Source organism: Triturus cristatus, chromosome 6, assembly GCF_964204655.1.
Source record: "Triturus cristatus chromosome 6, aTriCri1.1, whole genome shotgun sequence".
Classification (NCBI taxonomy): Eukaryota; Metazoa; Chordata; class Amphibia; order Caudata; family Salamandridae; genus Triturus; species Triturus cristatus.
This window is the reverse complement of record NC_140589.1, coordinates 403,286,369-403,310,902: the sequence shown is the minus strand read 5'-3', so window position 1 is coordinate 403,310,902 and position 24,534 is coordinate 403,286,369. Positions and strand designations below refer to the sequence as shown.

At 41.4% G+C, this 24,534-nt stretch overlaps 1 protein-coding gene across 6 annotated transcripts in view; it reads right to left on the bottom strand.

The window, feature by feature from the left end:
- ARHGEF10 (Rho guanine nucleotide exchange factor 10) overlaps positions 1 to 24,534 on the bottom strand; it is an 869,022-nt gene that overhangs the window by 609,952 nt on the left and 234,536 nt on the right. For all 6 annotated transcript variants that reach the window (XM_085610812.1, XM_085610814.1, XM_085610811.1 and 3 more), the window contains one exon: positions 15,823 to 15,879. In XM_085610812.1, coding sequence (XP_085466938.1) covers positions 15,823 to 15,879 — 57 coding nt within the window. The remainder of the gene's footprint in view (positions 1 to 15,822; positions 15,880 to 24,534) is intronic.

Here is a 24,534-nt window from a genome sequence, read left to right as displayed (position 1 = left end):
ATTTAAGTCATCCCCCAGTGGACAGTGAGCATTGTGAGTGAGTGGATCCACTGAGTTGTCCACCAGACCGCAAACATTGGTAGAGGAAAACTGGCATGATCTCAGTTTGAAGTCCCCCAATAGTCGTACAACAGAGAAACTGCTAAGCCAGTCTTGGTGGTATCAAAGGCATTGTTATAAATGTTTATTAATAGCATTCAAGTAGACTGGCACTGAAACAAAATCAACTGCAATGGCTGGTGTTAAGTAGGTGGCATACCCAGCCAAGAAAACAGAGTTTGTGAGCCAGGTCTTTTGTAGGCAGACGACCGCATAGCACTCAATAAATATGAGCCAGTCTTGCCTATCCCGCTTGCTTGCCAGGCCTACAACATTCCATGAGGCTAAAAATATTGGATTGGATTTATACCATCCAGGAGCCTGAAAGGAAGTAGAGCTGTCACTGGTAAACAAAAGAGGCATGGTATCTCCGCAAATCCTTGAGGACCCATGCTCCACCGGCATGTAGCAAGTATCATGGGGGGTCGCCACGTGAGAGTCAGTCCAATTGATCCAGTTGTGAATGGGGGCCAAGCCTGTTGGAAAGAGGGGCAGGATTTCCATGCAGCAATGGAGTAAGCAAACACACCTGTGGTTTATAAGAATATCCAAGAAGGAGTGCCTCAATCACTGCAATTGGAGGCCAGTCAAAATTTAACTTGATCAAAATATCCTTGCCAACCTTCTGTCTCTGGAATTGGAACAATACAATCAGAAGCACTGGGTTTAGGGGTGTTGCCCATCCAAGGGACTCTGCTAACAAGGTTTATCTGGCTCTGCAAAAGTACAGGGCCTTCCAGTCTGCTATTGGTCCAGTGAACCACTTTGTTAATCAGTTGGTCATGATCTTTACACATGCCATGCGCTTAGTGGAGGAACATATTTCAATATAACAGGAAAGGAATTGCTTGTGATGGGAGATGCAGTGTGTGTGCCCTGAGGAGTGAGGAAGGCTGAGTGAGACCAGCACTAATATTCCTGATGACCGGATCACTAGACTGTGCCAGCACCTCGCCTCTACTGCCAGGAACTTCCTGCGGGCCTGGCATGGCAAATTAGTAGGTCTGTCTTGGCCAAAACCACATTCCCTTCCCAGAGGGACACCGGGACCAGCTGGGGCTGTAGACTGTTGGGGCTACACTAATGATAATGCCTATGGAAAACGGTGGCTGGTGGATTACTGTACGATGCATCAGCAAAGCGTCACTTAGCTTGGCCAGTGCTTCCTTCCACCTTCTCTAAGCGGATAAAAATTGAGCCAACGCATTTGTAAAAGGAAGACATGTCGCTTCTGTACACTTCGCCAGCTATGCCTCCTAGAGTTGCCAGGAAGTTTGCCACTCCCTCCTAAAATGGTAGAATTTTTGGCCAATCCCATAGTCTATACAAAATGAAGCTGCACGGCCCACATTGTCGGAGACATTTGTCATCTTGTTTAGCAGTACACATGTAGGAGGTTCTATGCAGAATTTTTAGGTGAAGGAGATGGAAGCTGTCTTGAATGGCTGCTTTCATCGGAAATGGTAGGGCATCCCCCTCAGTCTCCGTACTACAGCTTCCCCATATCCCTTTGCCAGCTCTCCCTTAGTCGTCTTAGCTATTCCTGTGTGTTTCTCATCAGTGTAATGTATGTGGGAGAGGTGGCTTTTGTGGTCAAGTGTCTCCCCAACAGTTGTCTGTCTAGTAGCGAGTCTTTGTGTCTTCCTTGGGGATCCTGGCCTGCAGGGCGTCTGAGTTGCATGTATTTAAATATCTGAATACGTTACATGATTTTTAATACAATAATGTATTCTGGACACAAATAACTGAATCATGATGTCTACATTTAGACAGTTCATAATTGTGAAGGACATGGCCATACGAATCTTCGTTGGTAGTGAGTTCCAGATTTGTGGGGCAATTTCGGAGAATGCACATTTTAAGATGGGGAAATAGAGAGGTTTCCCTCTTAAGGCTTTACTTCCTCCAACTAAGATTGGCTAAGTGTTTGGTAATACCCAAGTGTAGTTCTTTGTATGTGATGCAGGCACTCTTCTCTATACAAGTCTCTAGATGCAGCAGTCTCAGTGATACCTGTTCTGGGGTTATGTCCTCAAATGTTCTTGATGGAGATGAGTCCAGTAGCAGAGTGGAAGATTGTATTCAGATGTCCTTAGAATATTCAATCCAGCTTATATTGTGACCTTCTTAACAGTATCAGACCAGGGTTGGCAGGGTGTGTCTGTGGTTCCTGTTTGTAGTGTGTGCAAACTGGAAAGACAAACAGTTTGCACTTTTGATTCGCAGCATCTTTACTGGTCTCAAATCTTGTGGGTGAACCCCTGCATATGGTGCAATTTGTACCCAGCTTGCAGACCTCTTTTGGGCACAAACAGGAGTTTGCGTTGAAAAGGGGATTACTGGCTAGTGATGGGAAAGGTAGGGAACCAAAGTACAACCAATATGGCTGTTGACATAGGACAGGGTAGCTCCTGGGAAACTAATTAGAGGGGAAATGAGCCTGGAATCGGAGAAGCAGTAACCACAGAAGAAATGGTCGACAGAGCAAGATGACATGACCGAGACCAACAGGACACAAGTCAGGAAGCCAGAGGAACAGCATAATGGATTGCAACCAGAGAATCAAAATGTCCAAGAGCACGGTGCTGAGACAGAATATTGAGTTGGAAATGTCGACTTAAACAAATATCGAGTTGGTAATATTGTGATTCCGAAATATCGACATCAAGAATATTGTGGTCAAGAATATCGAATTTAAGGTAAGAAATATTGTTTTTAAAAATATAGAAGTCATTAATATTGTTTGCACAAATATAGATATTTAAAATATCGATTTTTTAATTAGTGTTATGTATTTTAGTTTATATTTTGAATGTATGTGATGTATGTTTGTGTGTATAAGGATCATTTAAGTTTTTTTAATATAGGTGTTACATTTTTAGTAGTTATGAATTGTATTTTAATTACATTTTGCATTTTAAGTTCCATAGCGGGTTGTGGGTTTATATGGGAATAGGGCGGGAATTTAATTATAATAAATGAATGATTATTTTTTCATTTATTTAATTTAGATTTTATAGCGTTAATTGTTAGAAGTAATTTATTTGTAATTAATTATGAATTGGTTGTTAATTATTATTAATCAATTAATTGTTAATTATTTATGGTAATTGTGTAATTTAGTTTTAGGTGTGGGTTGTGAGGTTTATAGGGGTGAAAGGTGGGAAGTATTTTATTTTTGATTAATTAATTAGTTGTGAATTTATATTAATTAATTGATAATTAATTAAGGTAATTGTGTGATGTTTTTAAGTGTGGGTTGTGGGGTTTATGGAGTAAAGTAATTTATTTGTAATAATTAATAATTAGTAGTTGATTAATATTAATTCATTCATTGAAAATTAAATATGGCATTTGTGTAAATAATTTTAGGTGGGGGTTGTGGGGTTTATAGGGAAACAGGGTGGGAAGTAATTTTTGATTAATTAATTAAACATTAGTTGATCATTAATATTAATTAATTTTTAATAAGGGTATTTCTTTATTTTTTTGTGTGTGGGTTTTAATGTTATAGGGGTACGGTGTGGGGAGTAAATTAATTTGACTTACTTTATAATTAGTTGTTAAATACCATTAGTTTTTTAATTGAAAATAAGTTTTAATTGTGTAATAAAGATTTTTTAGTTTAATTTTAACTGCGAGCTGTGGGGATTATAGTGGTAAAGTGTGGAAAGTTAAATAATTTTTATGATTTTTTTCTAATTAATAATATTTCTTTCATTGGTAATTACTTATGTTAGTTGAGGAAGTAAATTTTTTTTAATTTAGATGTGCGTTGTGAATTGTGTGGTGTTATAGGGTAGGAAATAAAAAAAGTAAATTTATGTAATGATTAATGTTTTTGTTTCTAACTCATTTTTATTATAAATATGTATTTGTTTGGAAATAGTTTTTTATATTATTTAATATAATATTTGTAGGTACTTGTTATATGTATTTAACATAATATTTGTGTTTATTTTTAAATATTAAATACATTTGTATTTGAATTTTTTACATATTTATATATTTTTTAATTTATTGTGTTTTTTAAATATTTTTATTCTTGGTAAAATGTTGTTTGTTTTTAATTTTGAACTGACTGAAGTGAGAATATTAATTGTTACTCCTCTGAAATCCAACACTTTCCCTACTGTTGCACTCACTGGAGTGGGAATAGTAATTTTACTCCTCCACTGTCCAACACTTTCCCTACTTTTACAATTATTGAAGTGGGTATTTTTTAATTTTATCCCAACGCTATCCAACACTTTCCCTACTGTTGCACTCACTGGAGTTGGAATAGTAATTTTTACCCCTCCACTATCCAACACTTTTCCTACTGTTGCACTTGGAGTGGGACTAGTAATTTTTACCCCTCCGTTATCCAACACTTTCCCTACTGTTGCACTCACTGGAGTTGGAATTTTAAGTTTGAAGATTTTTAAAGTTTCATGTTTTCATTTATAATAGAATGTTTTTTTCATGAGATTTTATGTTATTGGTACACACACATATACATGTAAATTTTTATATAATTTTAGAATTTTAAAATAAATTTAAATTAATAGTTTATTAATTGTTTTTAAGAAATTATTGAATAGTTTCTTACCGGTCGGTGTAGTTTTGCAGCTTGAAAAATTTTCTAGATTCACAAGCTGTGCATTATTCTGCCATCTAGTGGTTGGGTCCGGAATTGTAGTACTTCTTGCTATCTTTTTTTTTGTTGGTGGACGTCGACATTCTACCATTTGGTGTTCTCCTGTCACGTCGACGGGCTTCCTCCGGAAGCTCCCACCTTTGGTCGCCTTCTTCGGAATCTCTTCTTCTTCTCCTCCTATTCTCATCCTCCCTCGAAGAGGAGGGTGGGTTCGCTAGTGAATCCAGAAAATTCTTCAAGCTTCAAAACTACACTGACAGGTAAACTATTCATTTTGCAGCGTGAATCTTTTCTGGATTCACATGCTGTGCATAGACTTTGTAGCGGTTTGCTTGTCTTGTGGTGGCTGGGTGGAAGATTAGCTTTGTTTTGTGAATAGATGTTGTGAGACCTTTTGCCTACTTGTGCATCTTTATTCATTTTAATGTCCACACAGTAATGTTTTGTGAATGTATGCAATGAAGACCATGTTGCAGCATGCAGATGTCCAGAATTGGAGTATTAGCTAGAAAGACAATAGTTGCTCCTTTCTTTCTTGTTGAGTGTGCCCGTGATGCACCTTGTAAGGCCTGTCCTGCTTGCCTCTGGCATAACTGTATGGCTTGCGCTATCCATCTTGCAATGGTGTTTTTGGTTACTGGTCTTCCTAGAAGACTCTCTGCAAAGGATACAAAGAACTGTTTTGTTTTCCTGTATTCCTTGGTTCTTTCAATGTAGTACATGACCGCCCTTCTTGCGTCAAGTGTGTGCAAAGCTCTTTCTGCTTTTGTCTTTGGCTTTTGAAAGAAACTTGGTATTTGTATACTCTGATTTTTGTGAAATCTTGATACCACTTTTGGTGTGAATTGAGGATCTGTTCTCATGACAATCCTGTTACTATGTATTGGGAAGCAAGTTTCCTGTAGTGTTAGTGCCTGTAGTTCACTAACTCTACGAAAGGATGTTATTGCCACTCAAAAGGCAGTCTTTAGTATGAGCATTTATGGCGTTGCCTTCTGTAGTGGTTCAAATGGTGCTTTCATCATTTGTGCTAGATCTATGTTCAGGTTCCATGTGGGTGCTGGCACTATTTGTGGAGGTCCAATTAGTTATGCTCCTTCTAAAAACCTCTTGACCACATGTTAAGTGAAGAAACTTTTCCCTTTGTGTCCTCTGGTATATGGTACAATTGCTGCTAAGTGCACTTTCAATGATGTATAGCATCATTTACTTTCCAGTAAATGTGTCAAGTACTTTAGCACTGTTCTCTCCTTTGTAATCTTCTTTGAAAGACTCTTTTTATGACACCATTGTGTATATCTCTTCCACTTCGCTGTATAACATTTCCTTGTTGTTGGTTTCCTAGCTTCTCTTAGAACAGCCATTGTGCTTTCTGGCAGTTTGAGATGAGCCATGCCGCTAGGCCTAAGCTCTCTGGTTCTGGGTGAAATACATTTTGCATTGTTAGCAAATCTTTCCTTCTTGGCAGTTTTTGCATTGTCCCTTGCGATATCTCCATTATTTCTGAGAACCAAGTTTGTCTGGCCTACTCTGGTGCGATGAGAATCATTGTCATTTGGCTGATCTTGCATTCTCTGATCACCTTGTTCATTAATGGTATTGGGGGAAAAGCGTAAGCAAATATCTCTGGTCAGTCTATCCATCGTGCATTCCCTAGGGACTGACTGCAAGGTCGCCTGGATGCGCAGTTTAGGCATTTTGCATTGTGGGATGTTGCAAATAGGTCTATTTGTGGTGTCCCCCATTTCCTGAAATCTTTTGGAGTTCTGCTTGATTTAGTTCCCCCTCGTGGGATGATGTTCTTTTTCTGCTCAGTCGGTCTGCTTCTACATTGTCCTTCCCTGGTAGGTGTATTGCTATCATGTCTATTCCCTTTGGAATTGCCCATCTCTAAATCTCTTGAGCTAGCGTAGAGTGATACCGACTGAGTTCCTCCTTGTTTGTTTATGTAAAACATTGTTGTTGGGTTGTCTGGCGGTATCGGCACCCTTTTCCCGTATAGCTCCTTCTGAAAGGCTTTTAAGGCTAAGAAAACGGTTTTCAACTCCAAGATATCGATGTGTTTCACTGCATCCTACTGTGTCCACGATCCCATCACTTTGAGGTTGTACATGTGTGCTCCCCATCCCATTAGGGACGCATCTGTTGTTATGGTCGGAGTTGGTGTTGTGAAAAGTGTGCCCTGTGCTATGTTTGTTTTGTTCCACCATGCCATCTCATGATGAACTGCCTGTGTGACAACCACTAGATCCTCCCAACTCCCTGTTGCCAGTGACCATTGCTGCTGAAGCCATTCCTGGAACAGTCGCATGTGTAGGCAAATGTTGGAGACTAAATGAATGCATAAAGCCATAATTCCTAGCAGTTTCCCCACTGTCCTCCCTGTCAGAGAGTGCCCCCTGTGGTATAGATGTGTCTCCTTCAGTAGTGCTAATGTGCTCCTCTTGCTTCGGACCACCTTTCCTAGTATTGTGTTGATTTGTGCTCCTAAGAACACCTTTTGTTGTTCTGGTTCTATTGACGATTAGTGCCAGTGTACTGAGAAACCTAGTTGAACTAGTTTCTATTACTTGCTGTATATGCTGTTTGCATAGATTGTAGGAGCTTGCTGTTACTAACCAGTCACCTAGGTACAGGTAAACATTTATTGGTTGTCTTCTTAAGTGAGTGGCTACTGCAGCTAGGCATTTTGTGAAGACTCTCAGTGCAGATTTTAGTCTGAAAGCTAGCACCTTGAATTGGTAGTGTGTTTTGTTGACCACATATCTTAATAGACTCTGGTGTCTTTTGTTCATGGGAATGTGCAAATACACATCCTTTAAGTCTATGTTTGCCATGTAGTCTCCTGTTTGCAGCTGAGGTATTACCTCTTGCAGTGTTGTCATTTTTAATCTTTGAGTCTTTATAAATTTGTTGAGGAACCTTAGGTCTAGTATTGGTCGTAAAGTTCTGTCCACCTTTGGGATAAGGAAGTTTGTGGAGTAAATGCCCTTGTTCCTTTCCTTGCGTGGTACCTGCTCTATTGCGTGTTTGTTCTGTACCTCTTGTAGTAATTAAGATATTTGTTATTTGGAATGTATCTTTTTGCTCGGTCTTTTCTTGGGAGGTTTCTTTGCCAGCTCTATGCAATAACTGTACCGTATTATGTATAATATCCATTTATATGAAGCTATCTTTTCCCATTCTTTGAGGAAGTATGTTAACCTGCCTCCTACTGGTGTAATATGTCGCAGGAACTGTTTGCTTTTCTGTTTTGCCTTGTTTTTCTTTTGTGTAGCATACTCCGTGATGTCTTTGGAGTGTGCACAAGCTTTTGAGTGCAGTCACTTGGTGATTGTTTATGCTACCCCTCGTTGTGGCTGGCCTCTTCCCCGAGGGCGCACACAAAATAGTTGCCTATCCTGTTGGTATTGCCAATTGTGCTGCTGTCCCTGTTGCTGTCCCTGGCATACTAAGTCTGTTGAAAGGCTTGGTGTGAGGTAGTAGGTTGGTGGTTACCTCTTCCCATTGGTCTCCGTGAAGGTGTGCCTCTATGCATGCCTCTGAACTACAGTGCACCCATAGACCTTGCTGTTGCATTGTGTTTCTTTAATTGGTTTAGTTTTTGATCCATCACACTTCCAAACAGCTGTTCTCCATTGAAAGGAGAATTTAAAATGGTTTGCACCTCCAGCTTGAAACCAGAGATTCGTAGCCATGCATGCCTCCTTTTGGTAATACCGATTGCCATTTGTCTGCTGGCTGTTTCAGCAGCGTCTAGGGCTGATTTTAGACATGTGTTTGTCATGTTTTTTCCCTATTCCACTAAGTGATTTGCCCCCTTTTGGAATTGCTCTGGCAGGTGTTTTAACAGCTCTCCAACCTCCTCCCAATGTTGATATGCATGCCTGTTGATCACTGCATTAGAATTAGCTATGCGCCATTGAATTGCCGCATTTCTCTCAACCTTTCTTCCCATGAGATCCATCCTTTTGTTCTCTTTGTCAGGTGAAGGGCCCACATTTGTTGGTATATTAGCTCTCTTTCGAGCCGTAAAAGCTATGATTGAGTCTGCTGGCACTGAACCTTTGATGTACATAGGATCCTTAGAGGAATGTTTGTATTTTTTCTCTCCTCGTGGGGTGATCGCCTTGCATGTAGCTGGTTCTTTAAAAGATTCCATACCTTGATCCAAAACACTTGGCAACATGGAAAGCAATTGTCTCCTTGTTTGGGTAGGCAGTAAGGTTTCTAACACAAAACATGATTCGGGTTTTTCGTCCTCCCAATTGCACTCCAAAAGTGTCTGCTGCTTTCTTCATGACTTGGTTATACATTCCAATGTCATCCGGTGGTGAAAGCCTCGCTGGATATATCTCCACTGCTTCTTCTGGCGATTCGGCATTGAGATCTTGCAATTGCAGGTCTTGAGCCACCGAGGTCACTAAAACCGCGTAGGTTTGTTCCTCTTCATAGTCTTCGAAGAATTCCTCTTCTTCTTCGTCTTGTGGTTCGGGAGATGTTGGCGGCTGTAATTCCTTGACCTATTTTTTGACGTCATCGAAATTTTCGGCAGAATTTCGAATAGTTTAATCTTTTCCTCGAAATCTTTCTTGCGTTGCAAGATACTAGCCATTTCTGCTTCGAGTCTCTTTTTCTCTTTCTCCATTTCTGACGCGCGAGTTTCAGCGTCAAGACTTTCCGCCTTTCTTTTTGAGCTTGACGGCGCCAATGCAGCTGTCGAAGCCTGTTTAGGCCTCTCTGTTTTGGACGTCGGAGCGTTATTTTCGTGAATGTCCTTCGACTACTTTGAACTTTCGAGGGTCCTCTTTTGCCATCTCGGAGTCCTTGTTTAAGGAACCGACGGTTGTTTTCCCTTGGGCGTCGAGTGTTTCGATGCCGAGGCTCCTTTAGAGGGCTTAGAGTCAATTTTTCTGGACTCGCTTATCTTTTTCGAGGTCTACGGTTCTCTTACCTCCTTTGGAGTCTTCCCGACCTCTACGACTATGACGTCTTTGTCCCCTTCAACTTCTGGACCTTTGGCTACGTTGTCCTCGTCTTCGCTGGAGAGGGCCAGGTCTAGAAGCAATGGTGGCGGGGCCTGACTCCGCATGTTATAGTTGACTCTTCTCTGCCTCTCTCTTACCCTTAATGTCTTTGGGATGAAAGCTGAGCATGCGTTACAGTCGTCACTTCGGTGATCCAGTAGCAGGCAAAGTTTGCAGACTGGATGCTGTTATTTTTGTGTGTATTTGTGATGACAATTGTCACAGAATTTGAATGGTGTTTTGTCCATTAACGCACACAGGGAGCCCCCTGCATGTGCATTCTTCATGCGTCGAAGTTTTTATTTTTTTCCTCTTCTTCATGCTCCGGCTCATAGGATCGAAGTCCAGTACGTTGAAGGACCTTTTCCCCTGTTCTTAGGATAATTTTGGTCAATTCTTCTCTCCAATCTTCTGGAGCTCCTTTCCATCTAGATCCAGTCCCAACGGCGGAAAAAAAGATTCTGAAGATGGCGACCAAAGGTGGGAGCTTCCGGAGGAAGCCCATCGACGTAACAGGAGGACACCAAATGGTGGTATGTCGGCACCCACCAACAACAACAAAAAAAGAAAGAAAGAAATACTACAATTCTGGACACAACCACTAGATGGCGGAATAATGCACAGCATGTGAATCCAGAAAAGATTCACGCAAAATATGAATTATTATGTATGTGTGTTTACATTTTTTTTATTACGTTTATTCATTATATTTTTTACATTGATATTATATTTAATTTTTTAATATTATTTAACATTTTATATTTATTATTTAATTTTATATGTATATATAAAATTCAACATTTTGTACAACTATATTGTTTACATCGATATTTTTTTGGGATATGTTTGTACTTACCTGTTTAAGTGTAGGGAGTCTATATTTTTGCATTCTATGTTTACATCAATATTTTTTAATTCCATATTTTGTCAGTGAACCCAAGAGCACATAGCCCAGGAGAGCAAGAAGAGGAACAGAGCACATCAAATAAATTCGAGGAAAAAATGGCGCTGAATGGAGTGAGAAGAAGGCACTGCTCTTCCCCAGCACAGCTCTGACTCAGAGTTGTGACTTAGGGCAAGTGCTAGGGAGGATTTTTACTCCCAAAAAGAGGCATGGTGGATACAAACACTTTGGGTGTGGTGACAAGAGGAACACCAAAGGGGGGGGAGGAAAAGCATTCACATGAAGATCCCTGCACCTTTGTTGTGACACTATCCTAGCCCCTTACTGATGATAGTGTTAACATCACCAACAAAAGATAACACAGATTTGCCAGATTTTGTGTTTTAAAGCTTTTTTGAGGTACAAACCAGGCTAGATCCAGGGAGATGAGAGGTAGGAAAACTCCCAGGATAAGAATGTACCTAAAGTATCTTGTTGGGAATTAGTTTTGGTAGCACTTTCCATTTGATGCGAGAATAGTCATGACTATAATTGGGACTGAGAAGGAAGGAGAGAGAAAAACCAGACCTGCTCTGTTCGGAAGACTTTTTCCTTTAATTGTTGTTTCCTACAAAACATAGCCCTCTAAATAATGGAAAAAGATAACATGCATTTTTGTGCTTTCTGTAGTCTCTGTTCATTTACGTTGCCTAAATTTAATCAGAAGCCAGAGAAAAGTTTCCATATATTGTGGGTAAAGAAAATATTGCATTGATTAAGTCTTTTGCAATGCAGGAGGTCGAGTTTGCAAAGAATGTGGAAATATCATGAATGAAAAAATCAACGAAATGCACATGTACAAAATGAATGATAAAAGATGAGGAATGGTGCTATATGTACAGTAGTTCTCAACCATATGGCTAGTTAAACCGGACATCCTTGGCATGGTATTCCCTCAAATCTTTTGCCATTACCCCTCCAGTTTTGTTGAATTTGTTTTTGTTGGCTTTAGGACTGTGAACTTTATCAGTGTTAGCCAGTACCAAAGTGCTTGTGCTCTCTCCTTCAAATGTCGTAAAAGTGGCCTAGCCCTAATCGGCACATTTAATTTACTTCCAAGTCCCATGTAAATGATACTAGATGTACCCAGGGCCTGTAAATTAAACGCTACTAGTGGGCCTGAAGCACTCATTTGTACCACCCACTAAAGTAGCCTTTTAAAATATGTCTCAGACCTGCCAATGCAGTGTGTAGTGCTATTTAAACTGCCATTTTGACCTAGCAAAATAAACGGAAATGTACCCAATCACACTCACACTCCAAAGGGCTTTGCTCTCTGCACACACAGGATATCTGACACCAGGCCTCTCCTATCGTGTCACCCAGAGAGTTTGAAACCATGAGAGGGGAAGGGGAAGAATTTTCCAGAACCAGATGTGGGGGCAGGACAATGAGTCTCCGCACAAAGGCCAGAACCAAGTATAAATATTGGACCTCTTGAACCACTCTTCAGGACACACTTGGACCTGTTTTAGTTACAGAAAAGGACGGTCCTGTTGAAAGAGGACTGCTTTACTCTGCTCTTTGAGGGACTGACTTGCTGTCTGAGTTGGAAGACTGGACCTATTTGCCTTCATCACAGGCTAACCAGAGTGACTTCAAGGGTAAGTAGGATGACCTCCTGTGTGAGCTACAGGGACACAACAAGCTTTAAAGGCCTCCCTGTAACTGTCTAATGACTAGCCACAATTTGACCTGCCTGAGCCCTGCCGTGGTCTTCATGGAGCAAGTTCCAGATCCCTAAAAGGTGCCTCCCATGGTCCTAGACCCTTGGCTGGAATCAAAGTGCATTCCTCCTCAAGAAAAGGTAAAAATCCTGAAATTTGGGCTTCTCACGACTACAAAAGGGGCCTGTTTGTGCCAAGACTCTGTTGCACATGACGACCTCCAATGCAAAGATCCTGTAAGACCTGCACTTCGTGTCAACAGCAAGCGCCGACTGACAATGCAAGAACTGCCATTCATTCTACAGCAACAATATCCAGCGATGAGCACCAACGCAGAGTTACAGCAATGATGCCCAGCCTGCATCTAGCAGCCTCCTCCACCGCAAATGGACTTTGAAGGTAACTTTTCAGAAGTACTAACCTGGTCCCCGAGTTTGACCTTCATTTTAACAAGGTTGGTCTGAACTTATGACTTTCTCTGGTTTTACTGATTGGACTTTTGTTGTTCTGGTATACAAAGTGCAAGAGTAAATGGAAAGCTTATCTGAACACATGGTTTATAAAGGCAGCATGCATACATATTGGGGACACAGCAAAGACAGAAGGGTTCCCGCATGAATCGGAAAGGAAAGCAAGATGTAGCACCTGCAACCCCTACATGATGCTCCTGAACTTAAACCAGATTTGGTTTATCTATTGCCTGAGCCATCCTAGAAATGCTCTGCAGCCATTTAGATAAGCGCAATAAAACTAATAAAAAGTGAATCACCTACTCATGTTTTCCAGCAGCAGGAAAGACATTTAAAATGGATTGAACAGATTGGTGATCCTTGGGGAATTCCGTGAGTGAGAAGATGTAGAGGATTGATCATATGGTAACTAATGATTGATATTTATCCACCACAATGGCAATTTCAGACCTTATGATCAAAAAGACAGTAAATTAAATGGTCCACAATGTTATTGAGTTTTAAGAAAATAAAATTACCTACACTAACCTGAACCTGCCAATTAAAGAGTCCATCACAATATCCATTTCCTTCAATAGTTGCAACAAATGTCATTAGGCAGTGATTAATTGATTGATTTAATGGAAGGTTGCAGATGAACACTTACAGCACAATACCTAAATTTATGAACAAAGGACAACTGCAAAAAAGGGTCGAATGTTGGCTGAGTGGACAATAGTTTAACACCCGAATAATAGCATTTTGGTTGATACACTAAAGGATGGGGACTAATATATATGAGCTTTTGAATAGTCTACAATACAAGGCATCAACTTCTTAAAACATGGGTTGGGTAGAATGTATAGTAGATTCTGCCCAGCAATTACGAGACCGTAAACGGAAAGTATGTTACAGAGTGGCACAAAGGTGTCAAATTTGGCTTTGTAAAGAGGTCTAGTCCAAGTGTGCAACTGAATGATGCTTCACAAGTAAGTTTATCAGAGTCTGAATTGTAAATATGTCTGTGACTGTCACTGACACAAAGATTTTGGATATACTGTCAAAGAGAAATCATAGTTACATTGGTATAGTTGATCCTGGAGGTGAGATCTCTAACAGATTTTTGGTTGTAAATTAAATTTTGTACTGTAAGTAAGGGAGGCAAGAAATACCGTCAATGGATGTTGAGTTCAGCAGCGACTGAAAGCCATGATAAACTGGTCCTAGATTGAGGAAGGGTTCTTCAAGCACACTAAGAGTTCGAGGGCAGTATTCCATTTGAAGAGACAGAAACTCAAATGCATCTTTTTGATGAATAGATGTTGTTACATTATACGATATATGTTCTATTTCAACATCTGGCCAGCTGTAATTTGCACCCCATGTATCTCACTCCTTATTTTACCCCGTAAACATGCTTTAAAAATCACGGGTATCAGTTTGCATTCTTTTGAATATTTTTACTATTATGTGTGAATACTATCACGTCTGTCTTCATTCTCTAACTTTCGATAAATATGTTGATACATTTAAAAGATAAGTATGTTCAGTGGAGATTTTTTTAAATATTGATTTATAAGAACAATTAATAAAACTTTTTAGTCTCTCTGAAATATTTGTAAAATATTTACAAATTAATTTATATTTTACTTTTCAGTATGTGCATCAGCATAGTAATGCATGCATTTGCTTTGGTAAGTGTTGGTTAGATTGTTTCAAAGTACTTCATTCTCTGCCTTTGGTGAAGGCCATTCTTCGTTCATCAGCTGTGTCTCTCCTGAGGTTCATATTAAGAAGAAGAAGAAATATTGTGAAGCACCATATCAAACAACAGAATAACCTGTCCAGAAATGCTTTCTGTGTGAAAAAAGTCATATGTATTGCTCAGGAGGAACCCTGCTGTTTTAAAATTGCCTAGTACTATCAGGGAAGAGGTGTGGCGCCGCGGCCAGGGCGACTGACTCTGGAATATGGGGATCACGGTTCGATCCCTGGCGCTGGCGGCAGATTAGCCCAGCACCATGTGACTCTGGGTAATAGCTTGCTTAATCTTCCCGACGGCCCCAGCGCCTAGAGACCCGTTTACGGGTGACTGTTTGCGCTTTACAAATGTGTATTATTAATATTAATGAAGAGGGATCTAACGAAAGTTACTACCCAAGGGCAGAATTAGAATCTAGAAAAACTGAATCATCTTTCGGGAGGTTTAAACAGTGCCACAGTTAGCCCAGCAGACGGCGAAATATTGCAACATATTGCTAAGGCTCCAAAATGGGTAGTGTTAGTGGTGGTAGTATGGAAGATGTTGTTAATATCCTGATAAATGAGGGCCATGCCTGGCTATGTCTGTAGCATAAAAATCAGATTTGTCAACTGGTAATATATTATTGACGCTGATAGTTTGTTTACTAACATACAAACATTGTCATGCTGTCCATGTAAAAGGGGGGTTAGAGCAGAACTCAGATATCCTTCTATTCCAGTAAAAAAATATTATGAAACCATTAATACGAGGAAGCATCAGGCAGCAGGTAGAACCAGGTACATCTTAGTAGCAGCTATGATATTACGACAATGAGTAAATTATAGCAGTGGTGATAGGAACTGGTTCATCTAGACAAATGGATGAATTCAATGAATCATTATGGCTGTAATAAACATTTGCTGGACGATGAAGTTCGGGTGGTTAGATGATGTCAATAACATGTAGTATGCTTGGTTTTCGGCCTGTACGGCACACTAATGAGACACTTGTGTTACCTGTTCATAACACAGTGCCCTACACGTTGAGTGGGGTGAAGATCGTGCTATTTTTAACTAATTAATGAGAAACGAAATTTAGCATGAAAACATCCTTATTTTTAGGGAATATTATTAATTCTCTAAAACAGTGTTGCAAGAATACAGAGTTACATCTAATAATTTTGCGGGCAGCATGCATATAGAAACTAAAGCAATTATGCAGTCACTGTTTGTTAATTCACTATGAAAATCACACCTGTTGTGGAGCCTGAATTTTCTCTTGGGACATCATCGTAAATAACTTCATCGGGGGCTAAAAGAAACAAAAACACAGTTTTACAATTTGTGCGACAATCGTAAAAAAACATTGCATTCGATAATCTGCTGTACTATAAGAACATATTTACATTTATGACGCGTCGCGCTACTTCACTCTGAATCAGTGTAATTTTTCAATAGGAACATAAAAATGTCTTACAAAAAAGAAAGTTGATTTTATCTTCAAAAGTGTCTCATGTACATATACACAGGGGCGTGGGTGTGCTGGCCATCGTGGCGGCCGCGTAAATTTTGCGCTCCTAGCCCACCTAGGCCAATCCTGACCCCATCACCTGCCTAAGGGGTCTAGCGCAGCTCATTATACCTAGGAGGATGTAGCAGACCGCCCCCCCGTGCAGTTAATTATCGGCTGTCACACTCTTGGGGGCACCCGGAGCCCGGGGATCGGCGAAGCTTCGGGGGCAGGCTGCAATGATCCCACATGCAAGACCGCAACAGGAGGGCCCTGCGACCAAGAGTCGTAGGTCAGGTGAGCAACAGCAGCTGTATACTGGCACTCTCACCAACTTAACTCTGTGGACCCATCCGAGGCACTATAGACTGCCAGCTGACGTACACAGTAGGGAACGCTGCAGAAGGAAGTGGCCCGGATTTGTGATGGTAAGTAAGTAAGTAATAGTTTATTTGCATAGTTAATTAAAACCATTGCAATACAAGCTTTAAAATTTGCGTCTACATTTAAAAAACAATATGTCACTACAACCTTTAAATTCCATCTATATACAAAATTTTCCTTTCAAATTAAATCAAACGATCTCAATTTTTAAACGACTGTAAATAGATATAAATTGTATTATAAAATTATCTAAAAGACAATTAAGAATCAAGTCTTGGCAGTTTCTTTCCTCTACCTTCATGAACTTTACAAGACTACAGTTCAACTGAGGATCGTGGTGTATGAATATTATCTAAAAGACAATTACGAAACCAGTCTTAACATTTTCTTTTCCACTACCTTCATGAACTTCACAAGACTACAGTTCAGCTGAGAATCGTGGGATGCACAGAATATCTGAAAGACAGTTAAGAGTCAAGTCTTGGCATTTTCTTTTCCACTGCCTTCATGAACCTCACAAGACTACAATTCAGCTGAGGATCGTGTGGTGCGAAGCAGGCAAGAACTGCCTGTCTTTGTGAATGAATTCCACGTAGTTTAAAATGGTATTTTAGCAGATTCTTTTGTTCTTCCAGCAATTTGTCACAGGAACACAGCAAATGAGGCTGTCCTCAGGCACCGTACCACATAAGCGACAGAGGGAGCCCGGCTAATCCTTTAACCAGTGTGGAAGGTGCCAAATACAGGGTAACAGACTCAGCCAGTACTTTAAAATTTTCATTTTGATTGTTTTTGAGTAGACCAAATCAAGGTAGTTCTGCGGTGCCTGTGTAGAATACGTGTTCAGGATCATCCAGCCATGTGCCCTTTTTGCAAGTGATGCCTTGTCTTCAACCCATGAGAGATGTTTAATTGTTTTCCTGACCAATCTTTTAAGCGTAATATGGCTTGTGGGAGTGTCCCAAAGCTGGTGTAAGCCAAGATTCGACAGGCTCCTTTTAAGGTACTTCGCGGCTGGTGAGGCTGGGTGTTGTGCTAATTCCTTCCATAAATAGTCATTTAAGGTTCCTTGTTTGGTTTTACGCGTTTTGTCCCAAACAGTTATGTATGCCCCCTGTTTTACCAGGAGCTGTTTCTGGACGCCAAACTCGAGCCTAATTTGAGCCGGTGAGGTTTGCTTGGGCAATCCAAAAATAATCCTATACACAGCTGTAACTGTGTTGTCCAGGATCTTGGAATCTCTACCTCTCAGTACTTTGCTCCCTTACGTTATTGTTGGTAACAGTTTAGCTCATATCACTTGTGTCAGAGGCAGGAGAGACGGGCCGGTAAGTTTACTGTTTAATGCTTTTAGAGTAATTGCTGAGGCAACGCCTTTGCCTCTGATGCTCATTTTCTGTACAGTAAACTGGCCGCTGTTATAAATTTTTACACCTAGATACTTATATACGGTTGTATCCTCAATACGAGCATTATTCCAAAATCAGGTGAGTGACTTGTTCCTTTTCTTACTGATTGTCATTGTCCGCGTTTTCTCCAAGTTTATTGTCAGCTCATTTATATCCGATTTGTGATGGCATTCTTCTAGAGGTCAGTCGGGCCTTCTGAACGTTCCCAGTGAAATCCCACCCAACAGAGATACTGCTTCCCCCTCCCCCCCCCCCCCCAAGAAGACAGAGCACAGATTTTTTGTGCATATTGAAAGCCTCCATGGGCACGAGGGAGCTCTTTGATGTGCACCAGGGGGCAGAACTCATGATGGGGTTCACTTATGCAGTGCAATCGACCTATGCACGGAGTGGGGGGCCTACCAGATGGCTTTTTGAGGAGCTCGGATGTGGCCCTGGGAGTGGGTGCCCTCCCCGGTCAGAGATAGTTGTGTTTGTTGACCTACGGGGCTGCCCCCCAGACCGGCCTTCCTCTCTCTCTCTGGGGTGTCAGACGGAGCCCCAGTTGTAGAAGCCTTGCATGTGGAGTACCAGCTCTAGAACCCGTGGGGCGCCATCATCTGATCCCAAGTAAGACCTGGAAGGGGTTTGTGAGCTGGATTGGCCTTACTACTAAACTGGCCCAAGTGCCACCCCAACTAACCAAAGAGGCTTGGGAGACTTTTGAGGTGAGAAAATTGATCCAAGACAGTATTCAAGGCCTAGGCTGATGGTACTGGAAGATGTAGAACTGGGGATGCACCTGCAACAGCTGTACATCACCTGAGCCCCCTGGGATGTGTCCTGGTATGGAGGGGCCTACTGGGAGGCATGTGACTTGTCTCGTACCGGCTGTCTAGACGCCCACCAGGCACGAGGCCGGAGGGAGGATGCTGTATCCAGGTATGGGCTGCACTCCTAGGCAAAGAGATGAGTAAACCTAAAGCCAAGACCCCAGCCCCCAACCAAGTATGCCGTAGGAGCAGCATGACATCCAGGACATAGAGTTGTCCCTTGACCCCTTCTCCACTCACAGCAGCGGACATTGGACAGAATACTTGGGGCCATTGAGGACTCTAAAATCACCCTCCACAGGAAGATCGGCATGGTGTTGGCAGAGCTCGGCATGCTTCAAATTGGCGGATAAGGTTAAAGACTCTGAAGCAGCCAATCAGGTCCTGCAACAGGCACAATAGGCTGGTTCGCCAAATGGAAGACATGGAAGGGTGCAACAAATGCAACAACCTCCTAATTGTGGACCTCCCTGAGGGATCTGAGGAATCGGATATGGTGGCCTTCTTGCACAAGAACTGGTTGTAAATGGACTGCCCCCACTTAACTCACGCAAATCTTTGCCCTGGAATGGGCACATAGGTTCCCGGTTTAGCCTTCGGCCATGGTGCACCCACCTCAGCCAGTGGTGGCTAAACTGTTGCACTATAGTGACAGAGTGTTGCAGGGATTCTGCACATATACAGAACAATGCACAGGAAACCAGGACCTTGGTGTATAGTGGTGTACCAAGAACCCACCTTAGTGCCCAGAACCCCTATCCAACTAGCTATAGTTTCTCATTCGTTCTCCGTACTGCAGCGAAGCTACCAATGATTAGACATCCTTGAACAAGTGACTCAGACTCTCTCAGCAATCGCGGTAGCAAGAACACTCTTTTGCCAACTCACTTATACTTGTCCACAACATAAGTAATCAGAGACACAGTATAGTTTAAAATGTTTATTTTAACTAACGTGCTCTATAATGTAGTACACGAGCCACTACTTGCAGCAAAATGCATAAACTCAATATTTAGTGAGCATTGTTACAATTCCACAAAATATGAACGGGGAGATCATTTTATGAAGCTAGTGGAAAAAAGGCCTAAAGTGCCTTGCCACCCTTCCCGTGCTAGGAAATAGTTTATAATAATTATAGAAGACCTCTGGGCTTTGTCGGGGGACCCCATACCTCCAGGTTTAGATGCAAAGATTTACATCTCCGGACAAACACAGCTCTTCTTTCTGAAAGGTTTTCTTCGAGTGTCTTAACATGCCTACAATGCAATATTAAAAGCACCAGATTTTCAGTAGTGCACCTGTGGCCGTATTATGTCTAACATGCGTGGGACTGACCAACAGCAGATTAACAGAGCACATTGTTTTTAGACCTTGAACACGCTGTGCAGACAGAACCTCAGAGTACAGCTAGAAAAGTAAAAGGTAGACGGTTCTCATGTGAGCAAGCACAAGCAGAGGAATTGTGCAAAACAAATGCATGTAGAAACGTGTGCAAAAAGCGGCAACATGGCAGGCAATCTTATACTAACTTATGCTAACTTAGCAATGTACGCAGTAAATCCATAACCTCACTACACCCTCCCCCTGGTAAGTCCTTCGCATATAGTCATAGGACGAACACAGAGTTCAGGAAGTATGAGCAGAGTTCAAAAGCATCAATAGTTCATCGAATTTAGGAGATGGAAAAAATGCTAAGAAAAGATATAGTCGATTACGTTAATGGGTGCCCTCAGAAAAGAAAAGAGAAAACATTTTTATGTTATATATATAAAAAGAATTGACAAAGGTGAGCCCCAGCCTTTTTAATCCATCAGAGTGTATGAGCAGTAGACAGCAACGGCTTCCAACAGGAAATCATTGTCATCGGTAGAAAACATAGAAGCCATCCAATTTAGCAAGCAGAACGAGCATTCGTGATCTTCACAGGTGGGTGCATTTAGCACCATCATAGGACAACTTGTCTGACATTCAATGTAGCTACGTTGTATGAAATCCTGCGCCGCCGCAGAGATATCCCATTGTGCCAATACTCCAAGCACAGCTGCGCATGCCATAAAACCAACTCCAGAGCATCCTTGCTTATGGGCCACTAAGGGGCTCATCAACAGGTCGTAATCCGGGTGAGGTGATGACGTATTTAAGGCAGCGACCCAACGCCCATTGAAAGGAGCATTCCAAGCATGAAAAGACGGGTTGCACGCAAGTGTAGTACGCAAAGCAGAAAGACAGTCTATAAGCCACGCTGAGTGTAGCCAGTGGCAACGTGCCATAGCATTCAAGCATCCGGTCGCGCAGCAATTGTAACCGGTCTTGGTAATGTAGGACCACAAGCGGTGCATCCATTGCGTAGTAGGCAAATCAATAGACACAAGGGGCTATGGTAAGCAACAGTGGTAATCCCCCAAAGACGCTGGAAAAAATAGAATGAATAAAGGCTGGTATTACACCATATATAGTCTGAAAAGAAGTCACAAGGCCAGAGCCCACAACTTAAAAAAAAATGCACCAGGCCATGTGTATCAGATGCATTGAAGATACGATGAATTAGTTCACTGAAATGTTGTGGGAGGTTTGTATTTAAAAGGGCTTGAATCTCAGAATTTGTACTCGCTATCTGCAGGACAAATGTCTCACGCGCAGAAGTGAGCGGTACCTCCTTTTGGAACAATAGCATTTTTATTCTGCTCACCTTTTTGAATTCTGTTTTTAAAGTTAGGATGCAAGGCCAAATTGAGGTATCGAGGTTCCCCTGCTGGGGTTGGAAAAGCACATTTTTACAGCAAACTACGCGTGAAACTGTTACAATGTACGGTATGCCAGCAAGCAAACCGCATCATTCTTCGTTATTCAAAGGAAGATAGCTACCATTAGAAAGTAGGGTGAAAGTGGGATTAATAGCCGGTACAGGAATCCCCTTTAGAACACAGGCAAGATTTGGGGCGGTAACACTGCAAGCCCAGTGTATCTGTAAGTTTTTGCAGACAAGGGAACGACCCAATGTAGAGTCACAAGATTCCCCTGTAAGGTATACTTCACTGTCATCTGGCAATCATCTGTATGTAAAAGGCAAAGACCACACTTCATGGAGGAAAGAGCTGCCCAGGGGTTCATAGCGACCTATTGGTAATGCTTCATGCATGAGGTAAATTTAAACAAAGAAAACGGCAAAGAGATAACCCCGTGGATGAGTCAGACAGTAGAGTCATTTTCAGCCATGGAGAATGGTGAAGGGTCAATCTTCTCAATATGTAAAAGTGTATATGTTGCATCCTTCATGGACATAAACTGTTGTTTGTCAGTTAAATTAAAAGGTAAAAATAAGGCAGTTGTGTTTAAATAATCCCATGGAACTTTTCCCATTTTCAAAGTCCATGCAAACTGCATCACAGAACGTAATTGATTTTGACCATGATACAACACAGATACATCCTCTTGTACAATATCAACAACAGGTGAAACAATATTATCTAACGTTTAAATGCGAGAAGATAGTGTGTTAATACTATTGTCAACAATGGCAAGAACCTTTTCTAGATTAGCTTGATCTATTTCCCTCAAACGTGATGCAGCTTCAATTTGAGAAAACTTCCAGATTTCATTGTAAGCTGCGTAAAGAAATCTCTTTGTTCTGGGACCAGAAGGGCCTTTAATAAATTCGGCCAAGTCAATGTTACTGGACAACAGCGATAGATGTTGTTTAACTGATGATAGGGATCAGTGTTGTAACCAATTTTGACACAATTTTCCTACAGAATACTTGGTAATTGAATGTGCATCAGTAAAGTGGGGATCTAATCTATCTTGTTTCATAACTACGGACCCTGTTATGAAAACATACTTGGCAAGCATCAGCAGTCATCTGCCAAACTAACCATCCTAGTGGGTCTAAACTAGAGACATTAAGCGTAACATTCTGGAATAAAGCTTGCAGTTCCTCAATGGAATAATCAGTATGCGTGCTCCAGTTCTGATATAGGGCCATCTTTGGAATGGTAGGGGCATTTATCTGTTTTGCAGTGGCTAAACCAAAATAGGTGGTTTGATAAATCGAATCATTTAAAAATAGAATTTGTGTTGGGATGAGGCACACACGATGTAAAGCTTCAGTGCCGCAAACCTGCCAGGATCTAGAACCCCAGATTGATTTCAAATCAACAGTAGCCTTCCACTGGTCATAGCCACCCAATGATAAGCTATGTATAAACAAATTGGAGTACAACAATTTTGTGTGAGTTAACATCACTTTGGGAGTAGATGACATGTTTAAAATAAAAGGACTTTGGATTGGACCTGTCGAAATCTGTAAAATAAGTAAACTTTTTCAAGAGGGATTTGGAGCTGCCTGCTAATGGAGAGGGGCAATGTTCCCATTGAGTGAAATTAAAAACATTTCTAAAGGTATTAGCTTTATGCAGGTAGTGATGTCCAAAATGCTGGTAACAATATAAATCGGCATCATTTGCAGTAGTTAAATACTAATCTTCAGCATCAAAGTCCGCATAAAACTTCAAATCTGAAAATAAAGATTGCACAGTTTGCACATCCCAATCATTTGAATGAATGTTCTGTTTCACTACATCACCCATTGAAACACGAAGTACATTTGGAACATTAATAATCTCTGTTGGACCATGAATCTGGTAATCCACAACATCCCAGACAATGCCGTCAGCTACTGGAAAGGCAGAGATGTTAACAAAAGTCAGGTCTCGTTTCATGATGTGAGAAGACGAATGCGGAGCTAAAGTTCCAGTCACCAACTGAACAGCAGAGCGGTCTGGCAAGTAATGTCCATTGATGAGTAAGAAAAATGCTGTCACAAAGCCAACGGACATGAACAGAAAAATTAGGATGAGCACCAACCAGATGTATGTCCAAGGAGCAACTAAATAAGTCTGTTTTAACCAAGAGAAAAAAATGATGAATTTGGTAAGGGCGAAAGATGAGTTGGAAGTCGAGTCAAAAGAAAAACGTGACTGGCCAAGGGTAGTTGCTTGCAAACCAGGCAACGACTTGCTTGTGGGATTAGCATATTCAGTCTCCTCAGTACAGGTGGAGGCTGGTTGGGTAAGCAAGGGATCAGTGACAGAGTTCATCTCGATGGCAGTGTCACGCTGTGTGTCGTCAGATGCGCCAAACACAGGATACCTGGATATTGCTGGACATGATGCAGCTGGTGCTATACTATTCAGGATCGGCCAGATGTTGTAGCTTGACATTGTCCACTGAGATGTATCTGTTGTCTTTGAGACCAGGAAGTGGTGGTAAGAAGCCTGTACGAGTACCCTTCACGCCAAGCACTGGAATCGGTGCACGATAAGAGGGGACAAATTCTTTCTTATTCTCCACCTTCTCTCAGACAAACATTTGTATGCCAAAGAGCATTTCGTATGGGGTCCGCCCACCCAGAGATCTTCTAGGGAGATCATTAAGTGCACGTTGCACGTTGTACAAGTGGGCTAGCCAGTTCCTGCTAGTACGTAAGACTCTAGCTGTCAAGGATTGCTTTAAGTCACCGTTCATTCGCTCCACAACTGAATTTCTCTCAGGCCTGTATGGAGACGAAAATTTCACCTGCACCCCCAAAGATCGCATTGCATCCTTGTACGCCTTAGAGGCGAATGCTGGACCTTGGTCAGAATGGAAGGTGCCACATGCAAAAATTCCCACAAAGACACGCAAATCCCTGATGACATTTCGAGCGTCAGCACTGTGTTGTGGGCAAACCCTCACGAAACGTGTGCATGAATCAACTGCAACTAAGATGTATTTATAAGCACTATCTGTAGAAAAAGGACCGCAGTGATCAAGATATACACAGCGGAGAGGCTTATTAGAAATGCAGTGTTGTG